The sequence below is a fragment of the Thalassophryne amazonica genome, chromosome 22, assembly GCF_902500255.1.
Source record: "Thalassophryne amazonica chromosome 22, fThaAma1.1, whole genome shotgun sequence".
NCBI lineage: Eukaryota > Metazoa > Chordata > Actinopteri > Batrachoidiformes > Batrachoididae > Thalassophryne > Thalassophryne amazonica.
In genome coordinates, this window is record NC_047124.1 from 7,474,013 (window position 1) to 7,487,327 (window position 13,315).

General features: G+C 41.1%; 1 protein-coding gene across 2 annotated transcripts in view; it reads left to right on the plus strand.

Annotated features, from left to right (window-relative positions):
* Window positions 1-13,315, plus strand: part of acss3 (acyl-CoA synthetase short chain family member 3) — a 68,759-nt gene that overhangs the window by 8,104 nt on the left and 47,340 nt on the right. The window contains exons 3-7 of one of the 2 annotated variants that reach the window (XM_034163803.1): window positions 25-213; window positions 4,050-4,184; window positions 6,250-6,390; window positions 8,432-8,512; window positions 12,342-12,437. In XM_034163803.1, coding sequence (XP_034019694.1) covers window positions 25-213; window positions 4,050-4,184; window positions 6,250-6,390; window positions 8,432-8,512; window positions 12,342-12,437 — 642 coding nt within the window. The remainder of the gene's footprint in view (window positions 1-24; window positions 214-4,049; window positions 4,185-6,249; window positions 6,391-8,431; window positions 8,513-12,341; window positions 12,438-13,315) is intronic. The other variant, XM_034163804.1, reaches the window with a different exon arrangement.

A 13,315-nucleotide genomic window follows, 5' to 3' on the forward strand; every position in this document is an offset into this window, starting at 1 on the left:
TTCTTTGCGTGTGTGTTGGTGCAGGTGTCGCGGCTGGCTGGCGTGCTGGTGAAGCATGGTGTGCAGAAAGGAGACATCGTGGTCATTTACATGCCCATGGTGCCCCAGGCCATGTTCACCATGCTGGCCTGCGCGCGTCTTGGTGCGCCGCACAGCCTCATCTTTGGCGGCTTTGCTTCCAAAGAGCTTTCTGTGCGCATTGATCATGCCAAGGTGAGCAAATCATCTAATTTACCTCCAACTGCATGCTCATTCTATCCCTCGTGCCCAAACTACTGTTTAAAAAAAAAAACAGCCTAAAACACTAAGTTGATTAATTTAAGGCAACAATAAGGAAGACATTCATAATTTCCTGGACTCATTAGTAATGTGCACCATTCGTCCTGCAAAATACTAATTTTTCAGGTGCCTGAGGGATCTTTCTTTCCTTGCTGAGCTCACAATAACTCATTCACGGTGCAAAACACGGTTTTATTTTATTTTGCCGGCAGCTGAATTGTATTCATGCCTGAAGGGCTGAGCTTTATCAAGAGGGTAATGAAAGCATTAATTCACTTCTCCGACCTTCCGACAGGGAATATTTCTCCAGATAATCTGCATTCTAACTTGAAAGGATTGTTGAGGGTTTGATGCTGACATTGTACTACTGTGCAATGGCCACTAGGGGAAAACGAGCAAACAATGTGACTGTCTGGGGGTCGTTTAGGGTCAGACTCCCTCAGTTACAGATTATGGGATGAATTTGTACATTGTTTGGTCAATGTGTGCATTAATCGGTTGTATTTGATGAATAAAACACAAGGGATTCAGTCTCATAGTAATTGAACAAGAAGAGCAATAGGATGCTTTAAAAAGCAGCATCTGTACTTACTGAGCTCACTCTGCTCATGGATGGTGGCAGTAACAAAAAAGAATGTGTGTAAATGACATTAGTATTATTAAGTGAACATTTATTTAAAGCTGCTGTATGTAAGATTTAGAGGCGTTTAATATAGCATTTATTCATTAGTGCATAATTACTTGCAAAAATGAAAAGATGAGTTTCCGTAAACTTAGAATGAGTCCTTCATATCTAAATGGGCGGTGGCCCCTTCATAGAGGACGCGATGTTGCACCTCCATCTTGATACAGTAGCCTAAAGGTACATACTTCCTTCCCATAGAAGCTCATGTTAAACCTTTCCAGCAGAAATCAACACATTTACAGCCTGGCGTGAGGAAAAAAAAGATTTTGGTCTGTATAGGTAATTTCCCTGTTTATGATGACTATATGGGGGGGGTACTTTTTGGGGGGAGTTACTGGCCGATAGTCTGCTAACCGTATGTCGTGGCCCGGTGTCCCTCGTAGTTGTCAGCATCGTCCATTTATTGCAATACGAGGTCTGTTAGGAAAGTATCCGACCTTTTTATTTTTTTCAAAAACCATATGGATTTGAATCACGTGTGATTCCATCAGCCAAGCTTGAACCTTCGTGTGCATGCGTGAGTTTTTTCACGCCTGTCGGTTGCGTCATTCGCCTGTGAGCAGGCTTTGTGTGAGCACTGGTCCACCGTCTCATCGTTTTTTTATTGTGAATAAATGTCTGAACGATTTGGAGCTTTGCTGCATCAATTTTTTTCCAGAAACTGTGAGAGACCTCCAGGTGGACACCGTTCGGAAAATTAATATGGCTTTCAGGAACGATTTTATGGGGATTACACAGATTAAGGAGTGATCCAGACGGTTTAAAGACCGCCCACAACTGCTGAGAGCGCGTCGCGCTCCGAGCGCCGATCCACAGGCTCAAACCCCGCTGAAACAACCAGATCATTTCCAACGTGAAGGCTTTGTTGATCCGGGACCTCGTCTGACTTTCACAAAAAGGCAGAAGTCGTGGACATCAGTATTTTTTCAGTACATTCCACTGTTACAGGAGTTTTTTTCATGGAAAGAAAAGCGGAGGGACGCGCCACGGAGCCGTTCATTACGCGGCACAAAACCACCTCGGTGTTGGTCTCACAGGACGGCTTTCAGGTGGCTTTCAGACGGCTGTCGGTGAGTTTTCAGTCGTGTGATTATCCGAGAAATTGAGCATGAGCTGGACATGCCCTAACATGTCCCGTGAGGCTTCATCACGGCGTTGCTTTGTGCCATACAGCTCCACCGCGACGCGCGGAACTCCTCCGCACGTCTGTCTTAATGTGCCGAAAAAGTGCTGATGTCCACGTCTTTTCACAATTCCTGTGCTAGTCAGACGACATACCGGATCAAGACAGCGTCCAGTTTAGAAATGAACGGCACATTCCACTGTTACAGGAGTTTTTGTCATGGAAAGAGGAGCGGAGTTCCGCGCGTCGTGGTGGAGCTGCATGACGCAAAGCAACGCCGTGATGAAGCCTCACAGGACATGTTGGGGCATGTCCAGCTCATGCTCAATTTCTTGGATAATCACACGACTGAAAATCCACCTGAAAGCCGTCCTGTGAGACCAACACGGAGGTGGTTTTGTGCCGCGTAATGAACGGCTCCATGGCGCGTCCCTCCGCTTTTCTTTCCATGAAAAAAACTCCTTTAACAGTGGAATGTGCCGAAAAAGTGCTGATGTCCACGACTTCTGCCTTTTTGTGAAAGTCAGACGACATCCCAGATCAACAAAGCCTTCACATTGGAAATGATCTGGTTGTTTCAGCGGGGTTTGAGCCTGTCGATCGGAGCGCGGCGCGCTCTCAGACGCTGTGGGCGGTCTTTAAACTGTCTGGATCACTCCTTAATCTGTGTAATCCCCATAAAATCGTCCCTGAAAGCCATATTAATTTTCCGAACGGTGTCCACCTGGAGGTCTCTCACAGTTTCTGGAAAAAAATTGATGCAGCAAAGCTCCAAATCGTTCAGACATTTATTCGCAATAAAAAATGACGAGAGGGGTGGACCAGTGCTCACACAAAGCCTGCTCACAGGCGAATGACGCAACCGACAGGCGTGAAAAAACTCACGCATGCGCACGAAGGTTCAAGCTTGTCTGATGCAAATCACACGTGATTCAAATCCATATGGTTTTTGAAAAAAAATAAAAAGGTCGGATACTTTTCTAACAGACCTCGTATCTCAAAAACTGTCAAATTTTTTTTTCTAATTTGGCAAGGGTGTAATATGACTTTGTTTCCGTCTAAAAATCATATTTGTAGATTTGTTTGTTTGGAAATGGCGGCCATTTTTATGCCAAAAATAGCCATTTTGAGACTTGAAAGCAAGTTTCTCACAAACTAACTTTTTTTCCTAATTTGTCAGGTGCATACTATGGGTCGTTGACATATTTCACGTCAAATTTTGTCATAGATTTGTTAGTTTGGTAATGGCAGCAATTTTTATGCCAAAAACAGCTAATTTGTGTATTTGGACCCACTTTTCTCAACAACTGTCTGATAATTTTTCTTTTCATTTAACAAGGGCACAATATTGGTCATTGACATTGTTCCCGTCCCAAAATTATTTGTGTAGATTCATTTGTTTGGAAATGGTGGCCATTTTTATTCCTTAAAGACATTTGGCTCTTCATCCAGAAAAGCTATGACTCTACTATTCCAACTAGAACTGATGATGAGTGAAATGCCTTTAAGGAGCTAAAGAGGTTAAGTTGACCTGACTCACCCTAATTGGATACCGTGACCCAGATGACTGAGAATCTCCAGGAAGTCTCGCGTATGCCTTAGCTAGATTGGTATTGATGCGATAGGTACGTGTCTTCGGGTTTCCTGCATCCCTCCCAGGTCAGGCTAGTCTTGCCCACGTTCCATCTTTTTTCCATTTCTGGGTTGGCTGGGAGTTGGGTGGAGTCAGGAACTGCCCAGATGGCAACATTTGTATGCGTTCCTTTTGAGCATCTTTACAAAACCCATGGGTGATGTCCCAGAAGGTTTGTCCAGTACATGATTGGATGCAGGTATGTAGTTGAGCGCCTTTTATTTTCGCACCTTGACATCAGAGTGTGAATGGATGAATGTGCCGCATCATTGAAAAGCACTTTGAGCATCTAAAGGCAGGAAACGTGAAATGGAATTCCTTTCTTTCAGCCCAAGCTGATGGTTACGGCGTCATTCGGCATCGAGCCAGGAAGAAGGGTTGAGTACATCCCTCTGGTGGAGAAGGCCTTGGAGTTGAGCTCTCACAAACCCTCTAAAGTTCTCATCTACAACAGGCCCAACATGGTAAGAGCGCTAAAGCATCACTGAGCCCAGTGTGATGGCGTGCCATTGTTTCCCACCCAGATGGGTCTTTAATGTTGTGCAAATATGCAGACGAGCACAACGGGGCTGAAACATTTGTTGCGTGTTTGCGGCTGAGATTTGGTACTCTGCTTGAACCAGGTTTAACTTCAGTTCGTGCATTATTGTAGTCATACTGAGATGTAATTTCCTTCTGCCTCTTATACCCAAGCTTGCAAAAAGACACATTTTTGGGCTTGGGGAAATCAAATCAGCATGGCAATTATTTCTCTCAAATTGGTTTTCTGGCCTCCATGCCTGAGTTAGTCGAAATGTGTTCAGAGTTATGCTGTTGAACTCTCTCCGGTGCTGTCGTGTTCATAGATGGGCGTTACACGATTGCTTTTTATCTGCTTTGGTCCCAGCAGTCGTTTCTATAAATGAACTTTGTAATGAATTAACAGATTAGCGTTGGGGCGCCGTGGGAGGATTTGACCATGTGGGTGTTTGGCTACGCTTGAGATGTGTGTTATTATGCTTTACATCAACAGAATCCCCAACTATACATATTGGACGTGATACAGATCTGGTTGAGACTTCAAAAATATTCATTCCAGTTTGTTGCGGAATACTCCAACAACCGAGATCATTGAAAAGAGTGGATTGCTCTCCATGGTTTGGAATGACTTTGTCAAATGAGCTTGTACTTCTGAAGTGGTCCACTTCATCCGAGTATGTTGAGGGCACATTAGTGGTACCCTTGGTGTCATCCATGCTGAAGACCCCAGCAACTGGGAATGCCCTTGGCGATGGCCACGTATCTGGCTCTGGCAGATGGATGACTACTTTTGGGAGATGGGGATGGAGCGGTGATCCATCTGGGTGGTTACCAATCAGGATACATGGCAGTTCCACAGTATGGACTCAGTAACGGAAGGCGACAACTGATGTCTTTGGTATCTAGTATCTTCGGAGTATTCTTGGGTACTGCTGTAATTTCTTTCTATCAAACTAGTACTTACTTAGAGAGACTAATACTAGGGGAGCTACGACCACTACCTTTGCACCCCCAAGGACTAAACCAAACCAACTGTTTTAGGTTCCTTCGATGTCCCCAAAACATAATCAGGATGTTCTCAAAAATAAAAACTGGCCTCAAGCCAGTTATCCAAGATGGCCACCAAAATAGGGTTTTTTCACTAAAACACCTTTATACAACATATAAACAACTTACATTTCACAGAGATTCAATGGGAAGACTGTTGCATGTCACAGCAAACTCACTTGTGCCTAAATTCATTCATGGGTTTAAGATTCAAAATGGCGTCCAAAATGGCCGCCAATAGACCCTTATCATTAAAATACGTAGTAGGAACAAACAATTGACTTAATAATGACAGAGATCATTGGTGATTTAGTAAAAAACCCTTGAGGCCAGTTTTTATTTTTGGGAACATCCTGATTGTGTTTTGGGGTCATTTGAGGAACCTAAAAAGGTTGGTTTGGTTTAGTCCTGGGGCGGGTGTGTGTGTGTGTGTGTGTGTGTGTGTGTGTGTGTGTGTGTGTGTGTGTGTGTGTGTGTGTGTGTGTGTGTGTGTGTGTGTGTGCAAAGGTAGTGGTTGTAGCTCCCCTAGTATAAGATGTTGAGTATCACTTTCATTGTGAAGGAGCATCAGCTTCAGGATTTTGGTCGTGTGGCATGCTTTTCTACGCATGATCCAGCGCATAGGTGCTTGACTGTTGATGACCCCAAGGAGGGGGATCTTGGACTAGTACCATGTGACATGTCCAAAAACAACTATAGCACAGTCCTAGTATAACTTTAGTACAACGTTGGCTGTACTCCTGGGATTACTAAAGAATGTCAAAGTTCAAAACATCTTGACCAAGACCATGGTTAATCATTGACATCATCCCACTCTCAAAATTTTTTCCAAGGTATTGACAAGGTTTCAGACTGTGGCCTTCTAGTGAGACCAGAACTTACTTCGTCAATAACTTGCGTAGTAGTAGTAGTAGTAGTAGTAGTAGTAGTAGAAGTTGTTCATAGTATTATTTTGGGTTTCAGGAGAAGGTGTCTTTGCATCCAGAGTTGAGTCTGGACTGGGAAGAAGAGATGGCGAATGCTCAGCCACATGACTGTGTGCCTGTTCCATCAGACCATCCTCTGTATGTCCTCTATACCTCTGGGACAACTGGAACACCGAAGGTACTGAGATTCATCAGGAAGTACTGGAATCTATAGCATTCACTGTATTGAATTCTTCGACTCACGGTTATCTCGTACTTGCCTTCAGACTTTGTGTCACTGCTGTCAGTTACGTGTGACTCATCTCCCCTTTGACTCTGCAACAATCCAGATGCAATCCAGAGACCATCACCCTGATATAAATAAAATGTAGCACCTCCACAGTGCCATGCAGGTGGGATCGCCTACAGGCAGTGAGACAGACAAACCCCTGCTTTTTCTCCCAATAGCATCATTTTGTCTTAACGGTTAGAAAATATCCACCTGTCCACCGCTGCCTGAGCTTAATAGAACTCGTACTGCTGTCAGCTACTGTAGATTTCTCTGTTATGGCTGCACTATAACGGTGGACAAGAGAACTTGTTCAGAAAGTATTTCTCCAAAACTATGACACAGAATTAAATTTATGCCTCCATTAATGCTTCTTTTTACAGATTCACCCTCATGATTAATGACTTTTCATCTGGACCTGTCACCATAATTGCTTTTTGGATGATATGTTATCCCTGAAGTAATTACAATAGTATCATTATTAAGGGCTTTATGAAGCAAAAATAATATAGGACCTAATACAGAACCCTGAGGTATCCCATATTTCACGAGAGATATTTTGCAAGTCATGTTAATATTCAAGTTGCACAGTGATTGTTTGACTAAAATGATCCCAGCTAAGAAAGAACAGGACCAGAAATGACAAAAAACAGTTAAAGTCTAACATTATGCAGTAGCTAATCCACATTAGCGAAAGCTGCACTGAGCTCCAGCAACAACTGTACCAAAGAAGTATTTAAAACCACACAACTAAAGCAGCAAATAAATTAGACTCTTAGTCGTGTTTTTTTTTTTATTTTTTTTTATTCATTTAATAAACAAAAGGGGCTTTAAAAAAGCCGTCGTACTGTTTCGGTCACATTAATTGGCTTTCTTCTGTCAGTGGGATTAAACCTAAAATGTTCCTGTACAGTGCATCTTGGGAACAAAGTCCATTTGGAATCATTCTTCCTGGAAGTACTTCTACAATAAGTCGATGAAGTTGTACTTATTGTTGTGACCGTGTAGTTACATCAACCTTGTTGTCACATGTTCAGAAAATCAGCTCTAAAAATGCTTAATTCTGCATTTAGTAACTATTTGTTTAATATTATTTGGCTCCGCCCTGTTGAAGCCTGTCAGATTAAAATGTAACAGCATCAACTCCTGGCTGGACCAGGTGATTTATTTTTTTTTTTAAAGTATCACCTTTTCATAAAAATCCACCTGATAATGTTGTGATTTGGATTCCAGGTCCATGTTTTCTACTCTTATATGTGGAATGATGCCTCACGTATCGTGAAGATTGTATCAAATTGTGTTGTTTTTGAAATGACCAAAAATAATTGATATACAAACAGGACACAGAAATCAAGGTTTATTACAATTTACACTTCAGAATGAGTTGTTTTGTTAATGTAAAATTCCTGCATAATTATTGTAAACATAAATGCAATAATATTGTAATATATATTAGAAAATATTGCGGAGCTTTGTGTAGTTTTACCCCAGTATCTTGGAATTTCAAAAATATGGAATTTTTATGTATATTTTTTTATTTAGCATTTTTTTCCCAAATGCACACATTTTTACATCTAATATTAATTCTAGAAAACCGTACCATTAACATGCCCATATTTAACATTTCCTGGTTCCTGACATTAAATTTCATGTTTCTTATTCCTGGTCAGAACCAACATTTTTCCACAAGTTTGGTGCAAATCACCTCATTAATTTTTTGAGAAATCCTGCAAACAGAGAGAGACAGATTTGCCCAAAGCGTAATCAGCTTAGCAGAAGTAACAAATGATTTAAATTAAAATCGGTTTAAGAATCAGCCAGTTGAAAAACTGTCTGGCTGTTGTTGTGTGTGGCCGAGCGGCTGTGTTTGGATTGATATTGAATCCACCGTTTCTTCACCGGTGGGACGGAGCTGTCACCATTCTGATGTTTTCCTTATCTTGTCCACCAGGGTGTCGTGCGGGACACTGGCGGCTACGCCGTGGTGCTGAAATGGACCATGTCAAATATTTATGGACTCAGTCCTGGAGATGTAAGACAATAAAGCTTCCCTCTGTGAGTTAGAACAAAGAGCATGCTGCCGGCTCAGAGATATGATGGTTGTCTAGGTGCTTTGAAGATGTGATCACTGTATAATATTCACTCTGTCTCAGATGTTGTCCTCAGTCATATAATGCATGAATATTTTTGATTTGCACTCATCTGTAGTGCTTTAAAATGATGTAGAAGCCCCTGAGTCGCAGGAAGGAGTCTTAAAGATGAACTAGGGGTTTGCAGCTTTCAGTTATAAAACGATATGATACGTATCTAAATACATGGGCTACGATAGAAATCAGTAACGCTATTATTTTTTTAATGGAATCATTTGGTTTTGTGAGATGCAGCGCAGTCTGATACAATTCTTTGTTTAATGTAGACATTCAATTTCAGAATAAACCAAAAGTGGCCCTTCAAATGTGTGTTTTGTGAAAATCCAGGGACAAGACTGCAACTAATCATTATTTTCATAATCCATTAATCAATCAATTATTTTCTCGATTAGTTGTTAGGTCAATAAAATGTAAAAAAATAATTAAAAAAGTGAAAAATGTTTATATTATCCAGAGCCCAAGATGACACATTTAAACGTCATGTTTGCCCACAGCCCAAAGATATTCGATTTACTTCCAGATAGGATTAAATCTGTTATGAAAATAACCAGAAAATCATTCGCATTTAAGATGCTAAAATAAAAAAATAGGATAAAATTTTTTTAAATGCTTCAAAACAATAAATCAATTAATAATTGATAAACCAGGGACCTTCTTCATGTTTTTGCTACTTAGTCCATGAGCCAGTCATGAATTTTGACTTAATCAGTACCACTTAAGGGGGAAAAAACAACACTTTTCCAGTCTCAGTGTGTCATGACCTACACAGAAATGTATGACAGCCATCCCAGGGTGGTAGCTGTAGCCAGGTAGGGATCAATGAAGAATTACACAGAGGTCAAACTTTAAAAAATGCTCCAATCATGTTGAAAACTATATCACATTATTCAACTGATCATAATGATTCCAAAAAGGTATAGTTTGGACTATCTGTGACTGAATGTTCCGGAGTTATGGGGTAAAAACAGCAAAAATGGTGACAAAGGTCAATTTCAGTTTGTATAGGGGTCAACATCCATTGAATTCTATGACATGTGACATATGTTACCCTGTAACATGATAACTAAGCATGACAGATGGTGCAAACTATTCCTTTTTAGAACCTTATTAACCCAAACAATAATTTGCACATTTTTACTGAAATTGGAGCAACTTTAATATTTGACCCCTGTGACAAACTGAAATTGACCTTTGTCACCATTTTTGCTGTTTTGACCCCATAACTCCAGAACATTCAGTCACAGATAGTCCAAACTATACCTTTTTGGAATCATTATGATCAGACAAGTGATGTGATATAGTTTTCAACATGATTGGAGTGTTTTTAAAGTTTGACCTCTGTGTAATTCTTCATTGACCCCTACCTGGCTACAACTACCACCCTGGGATGGCTATCATACATTTTTGTGTAGGCCATGATGCACTGAGGCAGGATTCTAAGTGTCGTTTGTTTTTTTTTTTCCCCCTTAAGTGGTACCGAAAACCTGCTTGGCCCATGGATTAACTGTGCTGCAGCACATTGGCACTAGCTCTGCTTGCCTTTTTCTTCACCACTAGGGGCAGCATAGGCGAAGCCCAGAAGAAGAAGCCAGTTGTTTTTAGCTTATAAGCAAACAAAACTTGTTGGCAAAGCTTCTTAGCAACAAAACAGTCCCACTCGCCTGGTTCATGATGATAAAATCAAACCAAAGACCAATTCATAGTACATTTAGGTCTATTCAGTGGTTGACGTAGCCGTGGGTGTTTTTTGTTTAAATTTATTTCTATTTCGTATCGGTGAATTGTTATATACTCCTGGATGGATGGATGGATAGCTTTATTATCATTGTCATTACAACAACGAGATTGCCACACTCACATTCCACAGACGAACAGCAAATTAATCGACAATTATTACTTGTTTATCGTAATAATGGCACACATCAGAATTAAGACAACACATATACATTTGACATTGTTTACGAGGTCTGTCAATAAAGTAACGGTCCTTTTTATTTTTTTTCAAAAACTATATGGATTTGAATCACGTGCGATTACATCAGCCAACCTTGAACCCTCGTGCGCATGCGTGAGTTTTTCCACGCCTGTCAGTTGCGTCATTCGCCTGTGGGCAGGCTTTGAGTGAGCACTGGTCCACCCCTCTTGTCTTTTTTTTCATTGTTCAGGAATGGCTCAGAGACTGCCGCTGTGCTTGATCAAAATTTTTTCAAAAACTGTGAGGCACATCCGAGTGGACACCATTCGAGAAATTCAGATGGTTTTCGGTGAAAATTTTAATGGCTGATGAGAGATTATGGAGTGTTACTGTCGCTTTAAGGACTTCCCATGGAGCGGGATGTCGTGCAGCACTCCCAGGCGCTGTCGTCTGCCTGTTTCGAGCTGAAAACCTCCAAATTTAAGCCTCTGTTGACCTAGGACGTCGTGAGAGAACAGAGAACTTTCAGAAGAGGTCGGGATCAGCAGTTTATCCGGACATTCCACTGTTAAAGGAGATTTTGTAATGAAAGACGTGTGGACAGATTGCGACGCGACAAGCCTCCACAGGAAAAACACCTCCGTGTTGATAACCATTTGTAAAAACCAGGCGGCTTTTGATGGCTTTCAGTTGAGTGAGTATCTGAGAAATTGTTTAACAGCTGGACATGTTCCAACTTGTCCTTGTTTTTCCTGTGGTGGCGCACCGCGCCGGCTGCCTGCCAACGCGCCAATCTGTCCGCACGTCTTTCATTACAAAATCTCCTTTAACAGTGGAATGTTCGGATAAACTGCTGATCCCGACCTCTTCTGAGAGTTCTCTGTTCTCTCACGACGTCCTAGGTCAACAGAGGCTTAAATTTGGAGGTTTTCAGCTCGAAACAGGCAGATGACGGCGCCTCGGAGCGCTGCGTGACGTCCCGCTCCGTGGGAAGTCCTTAATGCGACAGTAACACTCCATAATCTCTCATCAGCCGTTAAAATTTTAACCGAAAACCAGCTGAATTTCTCGAATGGTGTCCACTCGGATGTGCCTCAGTTTTTGAAAAAATTTTGATCAAGCAAAGCGGCAGTCTCTGAGCCATTCCTGAACAATGAAAAAAAAGACGAGAGGGGTGGACCAGTGCTCACTCAAAGCCTGCCCACAGGCGAATGACGCAACCGACAGGCGTGGAAAAACTCACGCTTGCGCACGAGGGTTCAAGGTTGGCTGATGTAATCGCACGTGATTCAAATCCATATAGTTTTTGAAAAAAATAAAAAGGTACGATACTTTATTGACAGACCTCGTATGTGCACTAAACCTGAAACAGTCCATTTTCCAAATTGAGGCGATGTGAATGTGTGGTAGCTGCTGCAACTGGAGTCACGCTGCCTGCCAGCTTGGGAACAACGGGGGCCTGCCGCAGGGGGGGGCAGGAAGGGAGGTGAAAGGGAAAAGCTAGAGCATGTTTCAGTCCATGTGTAAGTCTGTCAGTTTGTCTTTGTGGGTTGAGATAAGAATGGAGCCGAATAATCTCACCAAGACCAAGACCTCTGGAGATAAACAGTGGGCAATTTGTCCTTGAGGCTAGATAAGCCTGGAGTGTTGTAGTTGAGCAGTGAAAACACTTTTTAACAGTTCCACTTGAACAGCCAAATCCCATTATATTCCCAATGATGAATTAAGATGTACAGTAACAAATGTACTCTTGTTTTTAGACATTATTAAAAATTTTTTGTTTAAATGTCTGTCAGGTTTGGTGGGCGGCGTCAGATCTGGGTTGGGTGGTTGGACATTCGTACATCTGCTACGCCCCTCTGCTCCACGGTAACAGCACCATCCTGTATGAGGTGAGTCCACATAAACCAGTCACGTCAAATTAAAATGAACTACAAGGCCACTCAGGAAAGTCAGAGTTGTGTTTTTCTAATTTGAAAATGTTAAAATGTGTTTGTGAAACTCTATAAATAAAGAGTGCTGCAGTTGTGAAATACAAAATGTTTGCAAAGATGACGAAAAATTGGTCTTAAAATTATGCCTTCAAAATTTAACATATTTTCCGATGTACAAATTGCCTTTTTTCCCTTTAAACACCAGATGGAAGGTCCTGTGACTTATACTTTGGAAATTCAGCCATATCAACCTTACAATACAGTTTTATTAGATTTCAAGCTTTAAATACAGATTTTCAACCTTTCAAAGCTTTTTATCAATTTCAAAATAATATATATTTATTGATCAACAATTATTTTCAGTTTTTTTCCATCCAACCTGACATCTAATTAAGTGAATTAATGAATGCTTTTTAAATAAATAACAGTAATTTTACATTCTGGTCTGTCATTTTTGTGTTTGGCGCTCGTAGGTTTGTTCAGGTTGTTCTTTCAAAGCTTTACTATTACAGTATCTATGAATATAAGCAGGTTTGTTGTCGCATCCCACAGCAGAGTGCACTCAAGGTTCTTGAAATGGAGTAATATCGCCACCTGGTGGACATTTACCATTAATGCAGGTACAGTAGAACTTCGCCAAGAGCGCTAGTTTTAAATACAGAACAAAAAATATTAATGTTGTAAATACAGAACAAAAAATATTAATGTAATATACCATCAAATTGTACTTAAACAACTTTGTAGCAACTTCTGTAAAAAACAAAAACAAAAAAAACCACAGATGTGAGATAAAATACAATAATGCTGTTTTTTTTTTTTGTTTTTTTTTTCTTGGT